A 22,644-nucleotide genomic window follows, 5' to 3' on the forward strand; every position below is an offset into this window, starting at 1 on the left:
TTACATTTTGATAATTATTACAAAACGTGCATTACCCATTTTAGCCCTACAGTATATACATTTATGCCGTTTGAAAATTGGCAGATCTACAAGCTCACAATGTAGCCGCATTGTGAGCTTGTAGATCTGCTATTTTCAAAACATTTGTACATTTCAACAAAACAACTAGAAAATGTACACACACACACACACTCGCTGCACACACTCTAGTATCATTGGAACACGCACACACTCTTTACCTTTCGTCAGAAGCTTTTACATGGCAGCAGCGTTGCGGTACAAAGGCACAAATTAAATCTGAAATGTGGATGGCAGAAAATCCACCAAGGACGGCGATCCTAGAATCCCACTTATGTAGGTTTGAAAATCCTCCTTTCAACTGCTTTACACTGTGAATATATTCTCAATCCCATAGTTGGAACGGTGGGGCGTTGCTATAGGAACCGGACCAATGTTAAAAGCTTCCGTAGGAAGCTTTGCCTGATGAAGGTCTGACGACCGAAACGTTGCTCAATAACATCTAAACTCAAGTGAAGACAGTGTGCGGGATCCTTTTTCTCTGCATTGCAGTATTGACATTTTTACTTAATTCTTACTACTTTACTTACTGACATTTGAGTATATTGTCCACTACTGGTGTTTAGCAGCAGTTTTCCAGACGGCATCATTAAATCCGTACCTGGATGGAAGCAGTCATAAATGGCCTGCATTTACAGTCTTTAATTGTTTGTTTGTTTTATCAAGTCTTGGCAGATGGGGAGCGGTTATATAAAAGCAATGGAAAGCACTGATCTAACAATCTCAGAACATAGTGGGGTGAAATGATCTCAGGGCAATGTGTAATTACTGGTCCTACCCGTACCGCACACATCATGCACACAATAAGCGCTTGTGTGGAATAAACCCCGGGCCGACTGGTGTCTTCATCCGTGGGATTGAACCAAAATGTAGACGCAACAACCGCAGGCCAGACATTTAACACATTGAAAACCGGAAAAGTGTCATTTTAGATTTGAACCACTTTAATCATTATTTTATACTTCGGCAGATATACAAGCTCGAAGTGACGCACTAAATATGAGCTTGTAGGTCTGCTGCTATTTTCTTTTAAATCATGAACTTTTTAATGTGCAATATTTTCTTTTTTTTAATGCAAACATTTTTAGCTCATGGACATTATTTTGAGATGGTGGGGCGCTCCGGAAAAATACATAATAATGTTGCTGGTCCTTGACATGGAAAAGTTGATAAAGCAACATACTGTAGGTTTTTCAGAAAACTGTTGACGTCGCTGGGTCCAGTCTTTCTGGCGGCCGAGCCATGGTCTGATACAAGACAAATTGAGCCATGAGAGCAACACGCCGGGACGGGTCTGTTTCAACCAACCGGCTATGTTAACTAATAGAAGATCAGTTGGTCTGAGTTTCTCAGCCCGCATTACAAGATCATCAAATAATGCAAGGTGTCACGACAAGGAGAGAAAAACATTTTGACATATTGGATGCTGAACATATGCAGTCCCAGTCAGATAGTAGTACACGAACATCCAAAACAGGTGCAGCATAAAAGAATAGTACTGAGAAAGAATAAAATATCCTCACTGTTCTTCCTGCTCGCAAAGTTAATTATGTTCGCACGTTTTTCCCTGTGTGGTCTTTGTCAGAACCAGTGGTTCTCAAACTCCACGGAACCCCAGAAGCAAATATTTCATTTGAGTAAAAAATAAATCTAAATTTTCAAGATTTTAGAAAAATAGCAGATCTACAAGCTCATAGAGCGCACTATGAACTTTTATATCTGCTATTTTTTAATAGTATAAAAGGTTAAAGTGGTTAAAATGATTGTGACGCTATATTAACCTCTCTTGCTGGGGATCCCCTGGAACCTCCCCAAGGACCCCTGGGGGTCAACGGACACCACTTTGAGAACCGACGCTGTATACTCACTGTTAAACTATATACCTGATGAGGTCACACATGTAAAAGCGTTTTACGAATTACGGTAAATTAACTTTGGGAGCAGCAGGAATGTCCTCTGGACGCTGAACACGGCACGCACAAGGAATCCTGAAACGGCATTCTATCTGTTTGAGATCTACCGTAGATTGATGCTGTTCTATGCAGACTGGCTGCCATTATGTAGGTCCATATTTGACATTGCACGTCTCCTTTAAAAGAAAAAGAAAATGCTGCTGAGTTAAAGTTGTGTATTTATAGCCGTTGCTTGATTTATTCATGAGGTAAACTCATTTCTTACATTCAGCGTTCGTTCGCTCGCGGCGGCTTCTGCCGTACTCAGACTTTGACGTCAGCCGAGGACAGGAGCAGCCGAGACGTGTCTCTGCCTTTTGTGTCTGCTGCTCGCTCACTCGTGTTGTGTGCAACAAACCCTTTCCAAAACTCACCTCACCGTGACTCGCCTCGTCCAGAAGACAGCTTCTTGTAATCGAGCGAGACGGTCAGGGAAAGTTGAGTCCAGGTCACTGGTGTTGTCAGGTTGCAGAAGGGCAACCATATGGGACTATGGGACTGTCATAGATTAAAGTTTTTAGTTGCCACGGCTGATTTCATTCCATAGAAGCCAGCATGTGTTATTATATATGTCTTATGGAAGCGCACCACGCATGTGTTGTTGTGAGCTAGTAGATCGGCTATTTTCGGTTATTAGTTATTTTAAGATTAAACACCGCCAGCCATACCACATACTTTTTTTATCCCATAATATTGCAACCCATTTTGTCACGCAGTGTCAATTATCTAATGTAATCCTAGGTGCTACACTAGTACACTTCCTCTGCCAACCTAGGGAGAGCAACGGGACTGACCTCATTCTTCCTTGATATGCATGAGTAGTCCAAGCTGCTTCTTTTCACCTGACAGAGTTGGACATAGTGCATGGAAGGAACACTTTATTCCAACCAGTTCCTTTCCCCTCCGTCAGGTGCCCCAGCTGGCCAGGGGCAGGCAGTTTAGAGACCAGGCAGGAACTGCATGTTTTTGTGAGGGTACCTTGCATGCAAACTCCACACGGAAAGGCCCTTTTGCCAACCTCCCAAGTGCTTTTCATTTTGGCACTTTAAGTACATTTTGATTCCAATATTTGTAATTTTACATTTTGATTACCCAACTTATAGTTGTTTCTACATTGCAGTATTGATACTTTTACTTACAGTATAATCACTGCTCCCTCCGTAATACCTGGAGGTATCTCCTTCCTGCATACGTCTCTCTGTCTCAGCCCCCTGTCAGCTCCCCTGTGCACAAAAGGTGCATGGGGGGAGGGGGGGCTTACTCTACCCTCTGTCCTTTTTCAAAAGAGTAAAAGAAATGTCATTGTACAAATGGGTTGGCCTAGTTTGCGGCCTGGGTCGAGCTGTGTGGGTGGCCCTGACGGAACTCACTGCAGGGAAATAAAAACATAAGACAAGGGCAAGGCTCTCTGTCAGACCAAGGGTTAATGAGGTGGAAGAGAGGCGTGTGTGCTGCTGTGGATCAAACCAAGCACTCCTTATCAAACTAAGGTCAGAGCTGGGAAATCAAAACAATATATCTGCGTGATGTCTAATCCAATGCTTCACCTCTGATGATGGAGATCTCCGTCACGTGGTCTTTTCAGTGGTTTATGGTAGATGTCGCTCTTTGCCAACGTATTCATGGTTCTAGGTTGCTAACCGATACAACCTCAAATGAATCGGAAGTGATTTTGTTTTTCCTCCTGTTCAGATTTTGAAAAATGCATTTCTCTCAGATTCTTTTCCCAGATTGCATTTTTGGTCAACTGTCAAAAGAAGATGTATTCAAGTGCCCAATGATTGCGGTTACAAAATTTCAATGAACTGTATAAAAAAAAGTTCACAATGTGTCGCATCGTGAGACCTCGTAGATCAGCTATTTTCAAATGGAAAAAAAAGTATAAATAACAAATAACTAACTAAAGTTTTCAAATAATCGTAGTGGAATTTTCTGTCCTCCTTTTTTATCCTCGCATTCCGTGCTCAGCCAATCAAATCATCGCTATGGCGTTCACACAAAGCTGGGCATAGAAGGGGCTAGCACCCCTCAAAAAGTACAGTACTGTACTTGAGTAAATACTACTACACTGCTGGAAAGCAAAGTCCAGAAGTCTTCCAGAGTGTGAAGAATCTCAGTCTGTGTGTTGAAGGGCGTTCCAGGAACTTGTGCATCAAAGGAAGAATGCACTCTTACAGAGTTCAGCGCTCGCTCGAGGCACTTTTAACAACGAGGCAAACATTAGAACGAGTTATGTAGGTTCCGCTCCACAATTTCATTCAAAGTTGGGAATTAATCTATATGTAAATTAATTGTGATTTTATTCAGCACTTTATTCTTGTATATGGATTTAAATTCTTCCTTTTCATTCTTCTTTTATTCTTGTGATTTGTGAATAATGATTTTTGGGTTGGTTGGATGCTAAGAGCACTGCCGTGCCATTTGCTACATTCAGTCCCGTTTAATTCACCATACGGTATGTAGGATTTTTGTATTTTTATTGTCTTACTGCTTAGTGTCATGCTTCTGAAGAAGTCCATATGGACACTTTTCTTTTTACAGTTTACAATAAACAATGACAAAGGACAATAAACCGACATGACAGTTTGCAAACAATGATCAGGTGAATACTAAATTTACACCCACGATTCTTACAAGGCAGATTACATAATATACATCATAAAATAAAATCAAAATCATTTAGGCCTGTAACAGGAGACACATGGACCTACTTGAAGAGCTGAGATTGTCTTCTACTCCAGGCTCTAGAAACAAACTGTGCGCTCCTAAATATTTCATTATTAAATATCCACTCTAACTTCTCACCATCTTCCCAGAATAGTTCAGGATTTTGTTGTTTTGTATTGTATTGTTTTGTATTCCCTCAAATAGTGGAACCCTCAAATCATCATACAGGGAACATTAACATTAAATAAGACTAGAGGTTTGGCCCTCTTACGTGGCCCTCACACCTATCTTGAGTACCTGTCTGTCTGTGTCCCTTTTGAGCCCATATTTGGAGATCTCTTTATCTCTCCGAAGTCATTAGTATACCGTATATTGGTTTGTTCATGGTTATGTGTGACAGTTGGATGGCACTTACACCCGCCTTCTAATGAGAGCGCAAAGTCTTGGAAGAGCCACACATCGACTAATTAAGCAATATTACACAAGAGGGTGTGGTTTAACGTAATTATTGCCACGACAGATGATGATTATGTGTGACGTTTTAGGCAGTTTGTTCATGATACATCATTGTTGGCATGATAAAAGGCACCGCTCACTTCAGACAAGCGTGATTTTGAATATATAGGCTGGTTCCCAACATGAGGTCCAGGGACCACCAGGGGTCCTTGACATTAAAAAGGTTGAGAATCACACTGTTTGAAGGAGGGGTCTGTAACCTGTATATAGGTTGAAATAGGCAGAGGTTAGATGCTATCTGATGTTGCGTCACATCTTGTCACACTAGACTGTATGAGGTCTGGGTCTGATGCACTGATCTCATTGTCTCTTTCTGTGTTCCTCTCTTCTGGACTCAAATGCAAGTGTGTGTGTTGTTCTATGCAGACTGGCTGCCATTATGTAGGTCCATTATGGGGGGACAAGGATCTATATTACATTGTGAGCTATTTGCTTAGCTGTTAGACGATTCCAACAGGGAATGCAGGACGCCGCAACACTATCAATTGACCAGAAACCCAATGCACGCACACACACACACACACACACACACACACACACACACACACACAGTGCAGACGTGGGGGAGGGGGCCCTGATTGGCTCACAGACTGTTGCTATGGGGGTTTGGCCCGCTCCGTCATTGGTCAGGTTCCTGGATCCGGGGAACCAACCGACACGGCAGTCAGTCAGTCAGTCAGCATCCCTGCCATCGTCATGACAACAGACAGGAAGCAAGAGACGACGGGGGACACAGATGCGGGAAAGAGTCATTACCTCTCATTTCTCCGTCTCCTGGCCCTGCTCGCCCCCCTCTCTCTCTCTCTCTCTCTCTCTCTCTCTCTCTCTCACTCTCACTCACACATTCTCTCTCTGTGTATTTTTAGAGGATGAGCCATGGTGAACATAAAAAAACAAACTGCTGCAACATTTTTGATTTGCAGTATAAACGGCTTAACGTGAACCCCTCCTCCCCCTCCTGCCCCTGCATGCGAATACCCTCGCACGCCACACAACACAACCTCCCTCACTCTGCCGGGGCAATCAACAAACTACCGGTACTACTAATCCTCACTGGGGAATATTAATATGACGTGTGTGTGTGTGTGTGTGTGTGTGTGTGTGTGTGTGTGTGTGTGTGTGTGTGTGTGTGTGTGTGTGTGTGTGTGTGTGTGTGTGTGTGTGTGTGTGTGTGTGTGTGTGTGTGTTTATGAATCATGTGTGCAATAATGTGTGTGCTCTAGTGGTTTATGTGGGCTATTCATCACAGTACACACTGTGTGTGTGCGTGTTATGGTGCTATGCAAATCATCTGTCGGGTGGAAGCCTCCTATGTCCAAATTTAAGACATTTACTTTTCAGGATTCAAAAATATAACAAGCGTAAAACGCTGCACGAAGATCTGCTACTTTTGATGCTTTTGTGTGATTGATTGATTGATTGAAATCTTTATTAACAGTTTGCAGAATTACAGTACATTTCAAGCACAAACTCAATACAAAGACTGTTAACTGTGAGTGGACGACCCAATTAAGCCTTACACTTGTTTACAACAGGGTCCACATTGTTCAATTCATCAAAACATTTAGAGACAAACAAATAGACACTTCTATGTAGTTAAAGAACAGAACAGGAATTCATCATATAGGAAGCGAAAAGGGAAAAAAAGTATATATACAGTGAGGGGAACAGGGGGATAAAAGAAAAGAAAACGAAAGACAGAGTGTAGGGCGCCTGCACACAACACCATGCGTTGATGCCATGTGTGCATATGTGCAGGCACCCAACACCACGTCCATACAAAAACATAGTACAATCCATAGTACAAAGACAGAGTGTAGGGCGCCTGCACACAACACCATGCGTTGATGCCATGTGTGCATATGTGCAGGCACCCAACACCACGTCCATACAAAAACATAGTACAATCCAGATACAAATTCAGCTTTTACAGAGGCCAGTTTCGAATTGCAGCCATCCGTAGGTGCCCTTTGAGAGCAGTTTTGAAGGAGCCAAGGGATTCACATGTCTTAATGACTGTTGGTAGGGCGTTCCACATTTTGGTCGCATAGGAGCGAAAAGAATTTAGTCCCTTGTTTGTGCCGAATCTGGGTTGTACATGGTTTGTTGCACTCCCTCTGGTGTTGTGGGTGTGGACTTCGTTTACATTAAGGAAGTATTTAGACAGGTACATGGGTATCTTGGTGGTGTATCTAATCTTGTGGACCAGACCCATTGCAAGATGCTGTACTCTGTCGTCGACCCTAAGCCATCCCAGCCTGTCAAAGTGGGCAGGGGTGAGGTGGGTTCGGGGGGTGAGGCCAAGTAGGAGCCTGACCAGTTTGTTTTGGGAGGTCTGGAGCCTTGTTTTAAGGGCCTTTGAGGTGCTGTGGTACCAGGAGGTGGATGCATAGTCAAAGAAACCTTGTACAAGGGCTCCTGTTAAGGTCTTCAAGGTGTTTTTGTCGACCAGTGAGGAGATCCTGTAGAGGAATCTTGTTCTTTGATTGACTTTTTTGATTACGTTGGTGGCCATCTTATCACCGGAAAGATTGGCCTCCAGGATGGAACCTAGGTAGGTAATTTGATCCTTCCGTGTGATAATATCATCACCAACTCTAACCAAGAAGCCATCTGCCTTTTTGAGATTACTATTTGATCCGAAGAGAATGGATTCAGTTTTTCCCAGGTGTAAGGATAGTTTGTTATCAGCGAGCCAGGTGCAGATTCTACCGAGTTCAGAGCTGAGGGTCTTTTCAACCTGCAGTTTGTTCCTGTCCGAGACCAGCAGTGCTGAGTCGTCTGCGAACAGGAACAAGTTGCAGTCACAAGCTGAAGTCATGTCGTTTACATATATTAGGAACAGTAAAGGCCCTAGTATGCTTCCTTGTGGGACGCCACAGCTCACTGGGAGGGGGGGGGACAGTGTTCCGTTCACTTCCACCATCTGTTCTCTCCCCTCCAGGTAGGATTGCATCCAGCTCACTGATGTGCTATCAAAACCAATAGCTTTAAGCTTGTTAACCAGTATGGAGTGGTTCACGGTGTCAAAAGCCTTTTGGAGGTCCAGCATGACCATGCCGCAGTATTTTCCAGCATCCACCTCGTGTTTGATGTGGTCGCTCAAATAGAGAAGGCATGTGTCAGTGGAGTGGGATGTTCTGAAACCAGATTGGAACTCGTACAACAATTTATTAGTGGCAAGATACTTTTCAACCTGTTCATAGACTATTTTTTCCATCACTTTCGAGATGGAGCTTAGAATAGAAATAGGGCGGTAGTTGCCGGGTTCTAATTTGCTCCCTTTTTTGTACAGGGGGGTTACTTTGGCCAGTTTAAAATCTCTGGGGACCTGTCCTTGTTTGATGGAGAGGTTAACTATGTGGGTGATGACTGGAGCTATGGAAATGGCTGAGTCTCTGAGAAATTTGGAGGGAATATTGTCATGGCCAGTGGCCTTGTGGGGTTGGAGGGCACTCAGTTTCTTAAGTACCTCCTCAGTTGTTACCATTGTCATTTTAAAATCATCTTTACAAACACCTAGGTTTTTGTAGAAGCCTTTGATGTGCTCTACACCAAAACGCTGACACTGCAGTATGATCAAGTAGGGCAGTGGTTCTCAAGCAGTGGTTCTTGAGGGGGTTCCAGGGGGTCTCTCAGCTAAATGATGGAGAGTTGGTAACCAAATGGACCCTTATAGATCTGTAACTCTTGAGTGTAAAATGAAACCAAATGGGTCCATTTCCATACAGTAAAAATGTAAATGATGCATTTATAATTTATATAGCACTTACAGTAGATTGTCCATTACATTCACCCATACATCGATGCCATGGTGGAGGAAACCATTCACGGCACCAACCTGCACATCGGGAGCAATTAGGGGTTCAGTGTCTTGCTCAAGGACACTTTGACTCTAACTCTGGGGGAGCCCGGGATCGAACTGAGAACCTTGCGGTTCCCATCCGGCTGCTCTGAGCCACTGCTCTACTTTCTTTCTTTCCTTTCCTTTCTTTTCTTATTTTTAAGTAAGTAAACTTACTTATCACCACTGCAAGCAGGGCCGTATCGATTTTCCACGGCAGGAAGAGGGAGTATCTTGTTACGAGATGCAAATATGCTTTGTGAAATCTCTCCTAGTGAGATGGAGTAAGTGTGTGTCGTCTGAAGTTTCGGATTCCCTCCACATGAGATTCAGCAAACTGTTTTGGACTGTGATTTGACACCCTGTCTTGTAGCATATAGCTTCCAGGATGTTGGGGGCTTGAGGGAGGGAGCACTGGCTTTGCTCATAGTGCTCGCTGTCTTGTGGTGTTTATCTCAGACCTGCACCATCCTCCAGAGAGGTTGGCTAGGTTACATGCACGCACACATTTTAAGAATAGGTTACACACACACACACACACACACACGCACACACGTACACACCATGACGCACTGTACTATGTTGTTTTGTTACAACACCTGCCCTGTTGCTTTCTCTTGGGCAAGCGCCTCTTTTGATCCACCAGGTTATCAGATTGGGCTATTGGTCATAAACGACCAATATTAACAACCTATAACCAAATGGGTCCACTTGGGTCCCATTTGCACACTCTTGGGGTTACGTTAATGTGGCGTGTCATCTCTCTGTTCCTCTTCCTGTCTCATCCTGCTTCTTTTCAAACTTCTTGTGGCCGGCGGCTGCCCTTGTGCTTTTATGTGATTTATGTGTCTCAATCTATCGGTACTCTTCACTCACTTTCTCACAGCTTGTCTCTCATTCTCGTACACACGAGGACTTCACACGTCTGCTCCTCCCCGACACTACCTGCTTTCGTCTCTCTGTCACACTCTCATACACATTCCCACAGGACCCATCTGTGTGATAACGAATGAATCAAACTGAAGCTGACCACACTAGGGCTGCACACTGTTGGGGAAAACATGCAGTGTGCGATAACATTATTTAATCTTTCAATGATAAGCAGTATACAGTTTTTATGCATTTCTGCCTTATGTCCGCTGCTAACATAGAACCCTGCAGGGGGGTTGTGTTTGTGTGGGAGTGTGAGAGCGAGAGATGGAGGCATGAAATGAATTCTTGAATAAAACGGCAGTGACTCGTGACCTCCATACAGTAGGAGTTATGTAACCTCTCTGATCTAGAAACCTAGAAACATATAAAGACCCTGTCCCTGAAGATTCATGAATGGATGTAGAGACCCTGACCCTGAACATAGAGCAATACATGGGCAACTGGCGGCCCCACCTTCCCTTAATGCTGTCCGCAGGTTAACATCGGAATACTGATATATATTATTGATTTCAGCTGTTACAATTCCAAACATGCAGCGAGTGTGGAAATATAGTGGCCCTCTCCATCATCAAAGTTTCCCACATAGAAGAATGGAGGGAAACGGGGAAGACAAGAAAAGGAGTGGATCCGATGTGGCCCTGGAGAGGTCGGAACACAGGCAAAGTCCTCCACGCTTTGGGTTGTGTAATGCCGGTGGTGTCGAGATGGAAGCTTTTGTTCCGTCTGTGGTTTGATTCTGGGCTGGACTGGAGTGTTTTAAAGTGCAAACACTGTTGTGTTTAGGTACTGTATGCATGCACACGTCTGCCCTCACTGTGCACGAGGGGTCGAGGGAAATTGTCACGTGCAGAAAGCAACGACTTATTATTCTGTTCTTACTGTACGTTGTAAAATCCTTAGTGTTACCAAAGCAAAAGTGGAACAAAACAATCCAAACAATGTATGCGCAATAAAAAAATTAATATAAATGTGTAAACAACAGCAGAGAAAACTATCTTACGAAAATATAACAATTTAGCATAATTATCCTCTCTATCTCTCTCATTCTCTCTCCCTCTCTCTCTCTCTCTCCCTCTCTCTCTCTTGCTCTCCATACAAGTCCATTTAGCAGCTGATTCTTCACTCTTAACACAGTTTGTGCTTTGATAAATGTCCTTGGAATGGAACGTGCTCTGAATGCTTATTAATAAAGAGACGAGTTCTGTGTAGGAGAAATGGGGGGGGGTCAGGCCGGGACAGGAAGTTTTAGCTCCCATTTTTAAAACATCTGCTGTTTAACCCTTTCAGGACATGAACCCCTTTTGGGCTTTTTGGGCTATTGCTATATTAGCAAAAACCGTGTGTGTGTAATATGCAATGTACGCGCGTGTGTGTGTCTGTGTGAGAGACAGCAGACGGAGCACATTATTGGTGAGGCTTTGTTCAGTGGTTCTAGTAAAGATCATTTTTCTAGTTGCATGTCGTCTTCCCGTTTGGATTTATTTAGAACTCCTGACATAAATAAAATGAATACCTCCAGCAACAAGTGCACTTATTACGAGTGCAGTTAATTAAAAGACGAAAGCACATAAGTGTTTAATGAGCCAGCGTTTCAACCCGGGGTTCTTTGTCGGGACGTGATGATACATGTACCATGCTACAGACAGATGTCTCCATTGAAGAGACATCTGTGGCATGAATACATTGCTTTCAAATTACAACAACCATGTCACTGTTTGCCTACAGTTGTGGGTTCACTGCCCTTAGACTGACCGGTATAGCAGTCTAATAATGTGATTGACGCAAACGACTTGGCTAACAATGACCAAACAGATTGACATATTAATATAAGCAAGCTGGAAAATATTATTTTGTTTTTGATCAAATCTTTTCTTCTCATTCAGTCGATGTAGAGCACGACATGCTCTACATAAATTGATCAAAAATAAAACAATTGTGTGAACCGTATCCTGATTTTGACAAATATAGACTTTTCAACATAATGCATACTGCATGATGATTGAAAGGCAGAATGAATTATATCAGTCCATCCACGTGATGTTTCTGATTCTTCTAAAAGCTCAAACCACTGCAGCAACTCCTTGCAACTATAGTCGCAACTCTTTGCTACAAAACAGTTTTAAGGTCAACCACACCAATGCAACTGCTTGCAACTGCCATTGGAGAAAATTGTTGCAAGTAGTTGCAAGGCGGGTGCAGTACTTAGTAGTTTAGACAGTTTTTGGTTTAGACTAGTCATTGGTTAGACCAGTCATTAGTCCTACAACTACAACCTATCTCAAACCCTCACCCTAAACCTAACCTCCCACGGGGCAGCACACCTAAACCTAACCTTAACCCATGTCTAACCAATGACTAGTCTAAACTAAGTATGCACCCCTGCAAGGCGAATTATTGGTGTGGTTTGGGCTAACGAAACATATGTCTGATATGTTCAGGGATAGGTGTGCACAGAGTCCATTTGTTAACCACTTGTGGGAAAACTCTGGACTGAACCGAAGTAGTAGTGGGTATCACCACCTGGTACTCTTTTAGTAAGGAAACCGAAACTCTTGTATTGTAATGTATGAGTTTAAATGAGGTGAATCGGTCATGTCACTTCTTTACTTGGCAGCAGAAGTCAAAGCGGCCATCTGGGAATGGGAAGGCACCTGGTTTGATCCCAGCCGAGCTACTCAAGCTTTGTGTCGAGACGTCCCTATGTGCAAAACAATGAGCCTCGTCGAAAATTTCTCCCCGTGTGCCCTCCGGGGCGGGCACAGCACTTTTAATAGGAGGGGTCAAATGCTTTTAATAGCATGAGTCAAAGGCAGAGGTGTTAATTTCCCCACGGGGAGCACTACAAAATACCCTTTTTGTCTCTACCCATGCCGAAGGCATGGGGAGAGAGTATGTTTTGCCCTCCGTCCGTGTGTCCGTGTGCCCTCCGTCCGTCCGTGTGTGTGTGTGTGTGTGTGTCCGTCCGTCCGTTACCAGCCAATCTCCAGCACCGTTAACCTGGTCGATGCCAAACTTTGCACACACACTCCCTGGATGCCAACGACGAACCTCTGCCCCAAATTGACGTATAACTGCACCGATCTGAAACGTTGCATGCACACTCCCTAAAGGCCAAGGAAAAAACATTTGATCTGCATTTTTCACATCTGCCTTTTTATAGCGTCACCAAGAGCCCACATTTTTTTATATTTCTGTCCAAAAATCACACACATTGATACACAGTATCTCTATAGTCATGTGCTCAAGACGGATCTGTCTGATATTTCATATCCCATCCTAATTGGCTAACATTGGCTTCCAAAGTTTTGCAGGATTGGACAAAAAGCCTCAACTCATGAACGCAGCATGCAATTTACTTTAGCCGCCGGCCTTTTCACTTCATTTTTCATGCACTTTCCTAGTCCTACTAGGCTAAGGAATAATTCCCACCCTTTTCTGTTATAGCGCCACCAACAGGTGCATTTTTGCTAAACACATATTTGGAACAAAATGCCTCAAATCATCAAATTGCCATCAAAGAAGAAATGGCACCCTTTTCACATTGGCCTAGTATAGTGCCACCAGCAGGCCACAATAATCTGACCTGGCCTGGTGGAGACCTGTGCCCCGGGTACTTTTTTTGTTACTTTTTCTCCGCCACACTGTAATCCTCCCTCTGCAGAGTGCTGATTGCTAATGTGGTCAACATTTCTATCACCAATACCAGTAGGCCTGGCCGTAAACTGGACGCCAGGCCGACTTTTCATGTGACTGGTTTCATGTGCGTGGTTGTGCACGTTGACACAAAAATCCTTTCAAGACAACCAGTTTTCTTAACCCATTGAGACCTGTGGCCCATTCTACAAATGCCTTCTAAATCAGTAGTTCTCAAACTTTTCCGCAGCAAGGACTACCCCAAAATGATGGGGCGGATCGGGTTTTCGGGCCTAACATTGTGTTAATTAATCTGGTCGGGCCAAACCTCAGGCCGGTCCAGACAGTTAGGGGCTGGCCCTTCATTTTCAACTCTATTGTCTCTCTGCCTCGAGCTCTTTTTGAGTGTGTGTGCGTGCATGCTTGTGTCTCTCTGCGTCTCCCTCTTAGGCCCGTTCTCATTTCTTTTTGTGGTTGTGGCCGTCGCTCGCTGCCTGCTTTCTACTAACACATCGAGGTGACACACAGGCTGACAGGCAGCACAGAGCATGCAGGCAGAGCGCGCCACGGGATGGTTATATATTTTATAATACATTAGGCTACATAAACGCTGCTGCCGCCTTTCACAATTTCACACAAAGTTTTACATTCACCATCGCTGATGAGCGGCGCTTTGTAGGCGAGGAGGAAGCTGGCTTGTTCATTGTAGGAACTCCATTATATCATATGGCTCTGCATAAATTTAATAAACATATGCGTTGTGAGCCAACATGAGCCATGATGTCATATGTTTTGCAGGTTCGTCGTTTTGCCTGTTTACACGGAGACTGGTAAAAACGGCGTTCTCAAAGATTTCCACCCTGGAAGGTGGTTTCACTTTGTTGCGTTCTCAGTTTTCACCTCCCCAAAACGCTGTTCTCATCTAAAGGGACCCCAGCAAACGATACTTTATTTAGCTGTTTCCTATGAACACCGTTCTCGTAAAGATCACCTTAGTGTTTCTTTCTCTAGTCATCATGAATGGATGGAATCGGATGTCTGTAAATAATATGCCAGAAACAACCTAACGTTCTCTTTTTGTGCCCCCCTTATCTCCCTCTCCTTCTCCTCCTTTCATCCCCTCTCCTCTTACCGCTCAATCCCTCCACGCAGGTGTGTCCTCGTGGTCGGACGTCGCCCCATAGCATCCCCTAACCCCCCGTCCCCCCCCCCGTCCCCTGCCTCACCTCTCATTCTCCTATCGTCCTCCTCTCTCCTCGCCTACCATCCATCTTCCTCTGCCTCTCCTCTCCATCTGTCCTGTCCTCTCCTCCATCATCGCCCACTATGACCACCTCCACCGTGGAGATGTTGGCCCTGGCCATGTCCTCTTCTCCCACCAGCCAGGAGTTGCTGCGCGAGCGGCTGGACGGCTGCGAGGACTCGGGCCGGCGCTACGAAGTGGTGCCGTCTGTGGTGTGCTCCATGTGCTGCCTGTTTGGAGTCATCTACTGCTTCTTCGGTGAGTGTGTGATTTATTTAAAAAAAACATGCATCTTTTCCTAGTATAGCACGACGGATCACCAATCTTGCGAGCAATGACAATAATGTAACCTTTTTTTTTTATGGAGGGCAAATAATTTTATACTTTATGGATTTTGTTTTAATGCGTGCCCATTGTTTTATACCAATGTTTTAGGGAACACATTTAGGAGAGTACATTTTGCATATACCCATACTTCTCTCTCTCTCTCTCTCTCTCTCTCTCTCTCTCTCTTTCTTTCATCCTAGCCTAATTTTCTTGCTCTTGTATCATTATCTTCATTTCTCACATGTCATGTTTAAAACTTTCTCTCCCGTTCTCTCTCTTTCTCTCTGTCTCTTTCCCATCAATCATGTCACAACATCTGCTCTGCACCTCCCCTGTTCTTCCATGCACAGCGGATATCTATTCTTCCCACATTGCATGGGCTCTGTCTCACCTCTACACCGGCGTTCTGTCTGCCCTGTTGTCAACCTGTTAAACACCTTCATACGTCCATCTATCAATGTCTCTCTCTCCGCTTCTGTTGTTCTCACGCTCTTTTTCACTCGACAAACACTCCATCTTGCTGCCTTGTTGTTTTCTTGTGTCTCTCGCCTTTTTTTCCCCTCCCTTATCCCTCTTGTCCTGCTATGGCTTTCTAATGCCAAATGTATTCTCTGTTGTAACCAAGGGGATTAAAAGAGTAGTGTGTTTGTGGGTGGGGGTGTGTGGGTGTGGTAAACTACACCTTTTAATTTTCTCTAAAAAAGTAACCACCTCTCCTCTCCTGCTATATCTTAGACATTATTTTACTGTAGGTTGTGATGTATGTATGTATTCCTTGTGTGTTTCTAGGCATTTTGACAGCAATTTTTATTTAGTTTGTCATAGCCTTCTTTTAAATTAAAGGTAAAAAGAAATTCAGATGACGAACTCAACAGAATTCAGTCTACTTTTAGTCGACTAAATATCATAAGATTTTAATCTACTAAAATGTATTTTGGTGGGCCTTGATGGCGTCGTAATGCATGATTTCACACTTGCGTGCTGAAAACACACACATACACACCACTTAGTTCTACTGGATCTTTGCTCCACTAATCCCTCCATGACATTTTTGTCTAGTTTTTATTTATTGACAACATTTTCTAGTCAAAAGTTCTAGTCATCGTAGCTTAGCTTTCATTTACTTTAAGTCAGTGAAAAAAGGTAGTCGACGAACATCTTTCGTCATAGTTTAAGTTGACGAAATCAACACTGTTCCTTCCTAGAGGTTGAACAGACTGTGAAAATAAAACACCCCCTTTGGGGCCAAGAACAAAGTCTAAACTTAAGGCCTGATAAGGTGACCACTGAAACGGTGGTTTGTAAAAACAGAGATGCATGTTGTGACGTCATGTTGTAGTTTTCGGTGGTCACCTTATCACCTAAAACTGGAGTATGAATAGGCCTTACATCCAACTCATCTCTCCTCTTCTCACCCCCCCCCCCCATAGGCTACCGCTGCTTCAAGGCGGTGCTCTTCCTGACGGGCCTGATGTTCGGCTCGGTGGTCATCTTCACGCTGTGCTACAAGGAGCGCGTGCTGGATGCCCAGCTGAGCGCGGAGGCGGCGGCCGGCGTGGGCCTGGGCGTGGGCACGCTGTGCGGCCTGGTCACCATGCTGGTGCGCAGCGTGGGCCTCTTCATGGTGGGCGTGCTGCTGGGCCTGCTGTGCGCGCTCGCCTGCCTGGTGGGCATGGAGGAGCTGTCGGGCAGCCCGCCACGCTCCGTCTGGGTGCGTTATACAACACATTTAGAATGTCACAACCGTATTTATTATGGCTGGTCAATGTAGCACTTTATTACAGCACTTGCCCTATAGCTTCGACGACCTTGCAGGGGTATGCCAAGGCAAAGAAAAATACATGTTATTTAGACTAGAGTAGACGAATACTAGACTAGAATAAAAAGTATTTAAAATAATTGCTTTGATGCTCATATCTAAACGCATGAATCTTTTTACAATGTCGTTATTTTTCAGAAAGGAAGCCATTGAGGGTTAAAATGGGTTTTAATGCTTCCAACTCGAGTAGAATTATTAATGTTTTGTACAAGTGTCCATGACAAAAAAAAAATGATGTGGAAACAATAAAGACTATTATTATCATTATTATTGAAGGTGGTAACAGTCGTTTTGCTCAGTAAAATATTTCGGGGGCATATTCAGAAGGTGTGCAGGCTTGAGTATGTTGAATCTAGTTTGCATTAATGAGGATTTAATTGACACAATTAAATAAAATGGCGATAGTATCCAGTGTGGGGCAGACGGCCTGTCACAGCCAGATTTGGGAGAGCAGCGCAGCTGTAAAAAAGCGGAAAGCGGTAAAATGAGACTTTCGTGGTTGTTTTCGTCTCAGATTTAGTCCAACGGAGCGTCACAGTATAACACTCAGCTGTGTGCCCTCCAACTAAACCCGCCTCGCCGTGGTCCGCATTGGGCCACATCATGTCCCATGTATCTCCAGGTGCCCCTGGGCGTGCTGCTGGGTCTGGGCATGCTGTTCGCCGTGCTCACGCTGCAGTGGCCGCGGCTCTTCGTCACGCTGTCGACGGCGGCGTTCGGCGCGGCGGTCATCACGGTGGCACTGGACTACTTCCTGGAGCTGTTTGCGCTGGTGCTGTACATGTACGAGCGCGTGAAGGCGGCCGCCCGCCTGGCGCCCGTCTGCTGGGTGACGTGGACGCTGCTGGCCGTGTGGCCCGCGCTCACGCTGCTGGGCGTGGCCGTGCAGTGGAAGGTGACGGCCGAGGGATACTCCCACACCAAGGGTGAGTGAGAGGGTGGGGGCTATACTCCCACACCAAGGGTGAGTGAGAGGGTGGGGGCTATACTCCCACACCAAGGGTGAGTGAGAGGGTGGGGGCTATACTCCCACACCAAGGGTGAGTGAGAGGGTGGGGGCTATACTCCCACACCAAGGGTGGGGGCTATACTCCCACACCAAGGGTGAGTGAGTGGGTGGGGGCTATACTCCCACACCAAGGGTGAGTGAGAGGGTGGGGGCTATACTCCCACACCAAGGGTGAGTGAGAGGGTGGGGACTATACTCCCACACCAAGGGTGAGTGAGAGGGTGGGGGCTATACTCCCACACCAAGGGTGAGTGAGAGGGTGGGGGCTATACTCCCACACCAAGGGTGAGTGAGAGGGTGGGGGCTATACTCCCACACCAAGGGTGAGTGAGTGGGTGGGGGCTGCAGGGGGATGTGGAAGAGTGACTAAAATGAACATCTGGTTACTGTATTTCTATTGATAGCGATTATTCGAATAGTTGTTGTTGTTGTTATTATCATTATTATTAGTAGTATTTATGTTCTACTGTGTGTGATGTGTGGATTAATTACATTTTTGCGTCTTGTCATAAAGACCCATCCCTTACGGGATTGATAAGACACCACAAGCATAAATAAACAATAACACATTCACTTCCTGAACACAGAAACGGCACAGGAATTCTCAATATCGTTTAGATCACAGTAAGTGCAAATCTGCTCTTCTACTATTACTCCTCTATACCTACCAGACTCCAGGTGCAGGGGCAAGATCCCAGAATGGAGTTGCGAACATACAGATCTTTTGTCTTTTGGATAAAGCACAAACGTACTTTTCACTGGGGTGAAAAACCCGAAGGAGTGACGGATTGGACTGAGACATGACAATGGAGGAGTAGAGAGAGGACATAAAGATGGATAGATCGGTAAGAGGAAGCAACGGAGGGGAGGGGATGAATTGACGGAGGGATAAGACGAGATTGTCATCGGCAGTAAAAGGAGGAATGCAGTCAACATGACATCACGTCCATCACCAAAAGAGAAGTCCTGTCTGGGCGTCTGAGTGGATACATGTACGTGCCTGTTGGCACAGGCAGGCTCCCAAACGTTTGCACGTGCATATGCTGTGTGTGTGTGTGTTTGTGGAAACACAAACAAAGAGAGACAAAAGACATTCTATTTGGAAAGTGCTGGGAGTTGATAGAGAGTGGGACGGATGGAGGGAGGGAGGGGGGGAGGGAGGGCAGCTGTCAGGAGGTGAATTTGATCATTAATTCCAGGCTCCAATATACCGAACTACTTGTATAGGTGGTGCAAAGAATAATCCTATACTCGGCCTCTAACTCAGTGGTTCTCTCAAACGTTTTAATATCACAGACCATAACTGTGAGTGTCGTTATGTGACACATTGTGAGATTATAGGTCGGCTATTTCAGGAAAATGTACTGTCTCTCTCTTATATGCCCATTGACCAGTATAACAACAAGTCTGTTGGTAAGTAGTAGTAGTGATGTGCGTGCCGGGCCCTTTGCCCGCCGGTTCGTGTGGCGGGCGGTGCAGACCCCCCCCCCCCCCCCCCCCCCAAAAAAAGGAGGGGGAAAAAAGCATTCCGGTACCTGCTCTACTGTGTCTACCGTCTCCTCCTCCTGCTGAAACCATTAGCTTGCTCTGTTGTTCATCAATGTGTTTCTTTACTTGCTTATGAAAGGGCGCTTTAGCCCCTGCCTTTTTGACCATCCCGTTCTGAAGCTCTGAACCTGATCGTCACCAGCGCAATGAGCACCAAATCTGCACCAAATCTTTCTTGATTTAGCGCGGTGCTGTGCATGCGTGCACAGTGCGCGCACAAAGAATTATAGCAGATCTACAAAGCTCACAACGTGTTGCAGGCGATGTGTTGTGAGCTTGTAGAGCGGCTGTTTTGGGTGTGCGGTACCGCCGCGCCACGAAGTTGAAGTATACACAATCAAAACTAAAATGAGCACATGAGATTAATTCATTTAGAGCGGGGAGCTACACTGCTGCAGTGCGCACACAACCCAAACGGGTGAAGTGAGACAGATAGTAGGCTATGTCACGTATGCGTAAGTGTTATACTGTTCATTCAAATAATTTGTTACGACTCTCTCTCTCTCTCTCTCTCTCATAACGAGCGACCTGCGCTGGATTTTTCATAAAGTACCGGTAGTCCAGTGTCATTTCACAATTTTCAACCTCACAAACTTTCTGACTGACAGGAATGCAATTATGCGATCCTTATTAATAACAGCAAAGCAAGCAACTGCTCATTTTACTTTGATAACCAGTAATTTGGGCTACAGGGCAGACTGGTTGGGTCATATCCTAGCTGTCAAAGATGTAAAGATGTCTGGGTTATATCACAGAGATGAAACACACACACGCACACACGCGAGCGCAAATGTGCAAATGAAGGCAACGTTGCCCTCAACTGTCATGCCCATAAGCAAGTAACAATGTACGCCGAACTGAACACACGCACGGACAGGGAGAGCAGGTTGAGATATGGTCCCCCTGGGGTGGGGTGTGTTGTGTTGTGTAACTCGTATTGTGTTTTCATATCTGACCTTCCCCAGCCTGCGGTTCTGTCAACACATATCACACTCCTAAACAGTGGCACGCACCGGGCAAGTCAAGGACATGTCAGCCAAACAAGCTGCGAGCTGGTTCACACACTTTGTGCGCGTGCACGTGCGTGTGCGTGTAGCATTGACTAATTATGGTTCTAATGTGTTGCTAGTGTCTTACTAAACGAGCGGATCGGCATGTAGATCTTTGGTGAATTTTTCTGTCAGAATAGGGATGCTGGGGTTAAGTATGAAGTTATTTTCAGTTTATCCTATAATGGAAACTGTTTTCCTCCGTGACATACCGGTCTTAGAGTACAAAACTCTGATGCTGGCCTTCAAAGGAACCAAAGGTATGGCACCCCCATATCTTCAGTCTGATCGGACCCTACAATCCGCCTCGCACGCTCAGATCAGCCAACGCAGGGAGGCTGGCAGATCATTCACTAAGAAAGCCGGGACAATGCTCCACGCGTTCCAGACTCTTCTCCAAAACTATGGAATGAACTTCCCATTGCAATCAGAACTGCAGACTCACTCCCAATCTCCCACCGTAGTCTTAAAACTCACGTCTTCAGACTCCAGCCCTTGCACTAGCCTCGACGACCTTACAGGTGTATGCAAAGGCTAAATGTATGTCATTTAGAATTATAATTTAGCATTTCATGTAGACGTTGCACTAGCACTCTACTCTATAACGTATACTCATAGCTTCACTGTATAGATAATCTACTGTTAGACAGATATTAGTTTCTTAGCTTGCTTGTGATTGTTGATGAATATCTCTATGTATTTGTATTGCCTTGTGGTGTTCTTGCTTACTGTAAATTGCTCTGGATTGAGAGCGTCTGCTAAATTGTAGTTCTAACTCAGGGGTGCCATGGGTGAAAAGGGTATTTACAGTACCACTGTAACGGTGGTATTTATAGTAGGGTATTTACAGTACCACTGTAACGGTGGTATTTATAGTAGGGTATTTACAGTACCACTGTAACGGTGGTCGGCGTCTCTTCTCTGCTCCGTCAGTGATAATCAGTCGTCAGCAGAGGAGGATGCAGGTGATGCGCATCAGACAGAAGGAGGACCGTAGCGGACGCAAGAAGAAGAAGAAGGGGGGCGGCGCCTCCACGTCGCACCACCAGGCCAAGGCGCCGGAGCCGGCCTACCGCCGCAAGCCCAACCCCATCCGCCGCTACGACGGAGACGTGCTCTCGCCGGTGAGTGGCCATTTTGCTGCTTTCGTTTGCTCTCTCCGATTGATTTTATTTAGCGATGTTGAAAGAGCACAGTAGCACTTTCCAACATACAGGGATTAATTTACAGTCATAGCGTCACAGTGGATAAAAATCACACTTGTTTGAAGTGAGGGGCGCCCACTGTGGCTGCCACATGACATCACTGCTTAAAGCAAACATTAAAAGTACATAGACTTGGCTGCCAAACATCACCCTAGGGGGGAAAAAGTCGTTCTCAAACTTTTTAATTTCAAACACCGCCATAACTCTGAGTAAAGGTCCCTGCGCACAGAGTGCGTTTTTCTGATTTTTAGCAGCGTTTCTCCATCGGTTTTCCGAAAAACGCGTCCAGTGTGCAACCACCATAAGTGTCCATTTGTTGGATTTGGAGTCTTTCAATTACGCAACTTTGCAAACACACATTTTTCAACCTTCCCTAGCTTACCTGAAAAAACTATATTGGAATGTATAATGTCACCCTGAGACTCCGTGAATAACATCTCCATTTATAATGCTCTTATCTCTTCTAAATTAACGACACTCTCTGGGGTGAGGTATACATGGGAGAGGAAACTTGGGACGGCGCTACCCGAGGATTTGTGGAAGGAAGCGCTATCTAGAATAAACTTGTCTTGTTTATGTGTCTTATCCAATTCAAAGTGGTCCATAGGACATTAGTGACTCCTGTGCCAGGTGTCTTTACTCACCTGCAGACCATACACACACTCTTTACTCCTGCCCCAAAACTTGCTCATTTTTGGAAACCCTTTTCTCATACTCTCTCCGCAGTCTTTGGCTTTCCTGTGCCTCCGTGTCCCCTAGTTGCTATTTTCGGTGTGTCTCCTGTGGTGGGCAGATTCAGTTGCCTTCGCCTCCCTCAAAGC

General features: G+C 45.0%; 1 protein-coding gene across 1 annotated transcript in view; it reads left to right on the plus strand.

The window, feature by feature from the left end:
* The window catches only part of LOC308311579 (transmembrane protein 198-like), a 46,399-nt gene that overhangs the window by 18,738 nt on the left and 5,017 nt on the right, over positions 1 to 22,644 (plus strand). Inside the window, exons 2-5 of the mRNA XM_080758319.1 lie at positions 14,776 to 15,124; positions 16,624 to 16,904; positions 17,635 to 17,938; positions 21,552 to 21,742. Of these exons, the coding sequence (XP_080614445.1) occupies positions 14,950 to 15,124; positions 16,624 to 16,904; positions 17,635 to 17,938; positions 21,552 to 21,742 (951 nt within the window). The 5' untranslated portion in view covers positions 14,776 to 14,949. The remainder of the gene's footprint in view (positions 1 to 14,775; positions 15,125 to 16,623; positions 16,905 to 17,634; positions 17,939 to 21,551; positions 21,743 to 22,644) is intronic.

This window comes from Protomyctophum bolini (assembly GCF_963924005.1).
Source record: "Protomyctophum bolini genome assembly, chromosome: 24".
NCBI lineage: Eukaryota > Metazoa > Chordata > Actinopteri > Myctophiformes > Myctophidae > Protomyctophum > Protomyctophum bolini.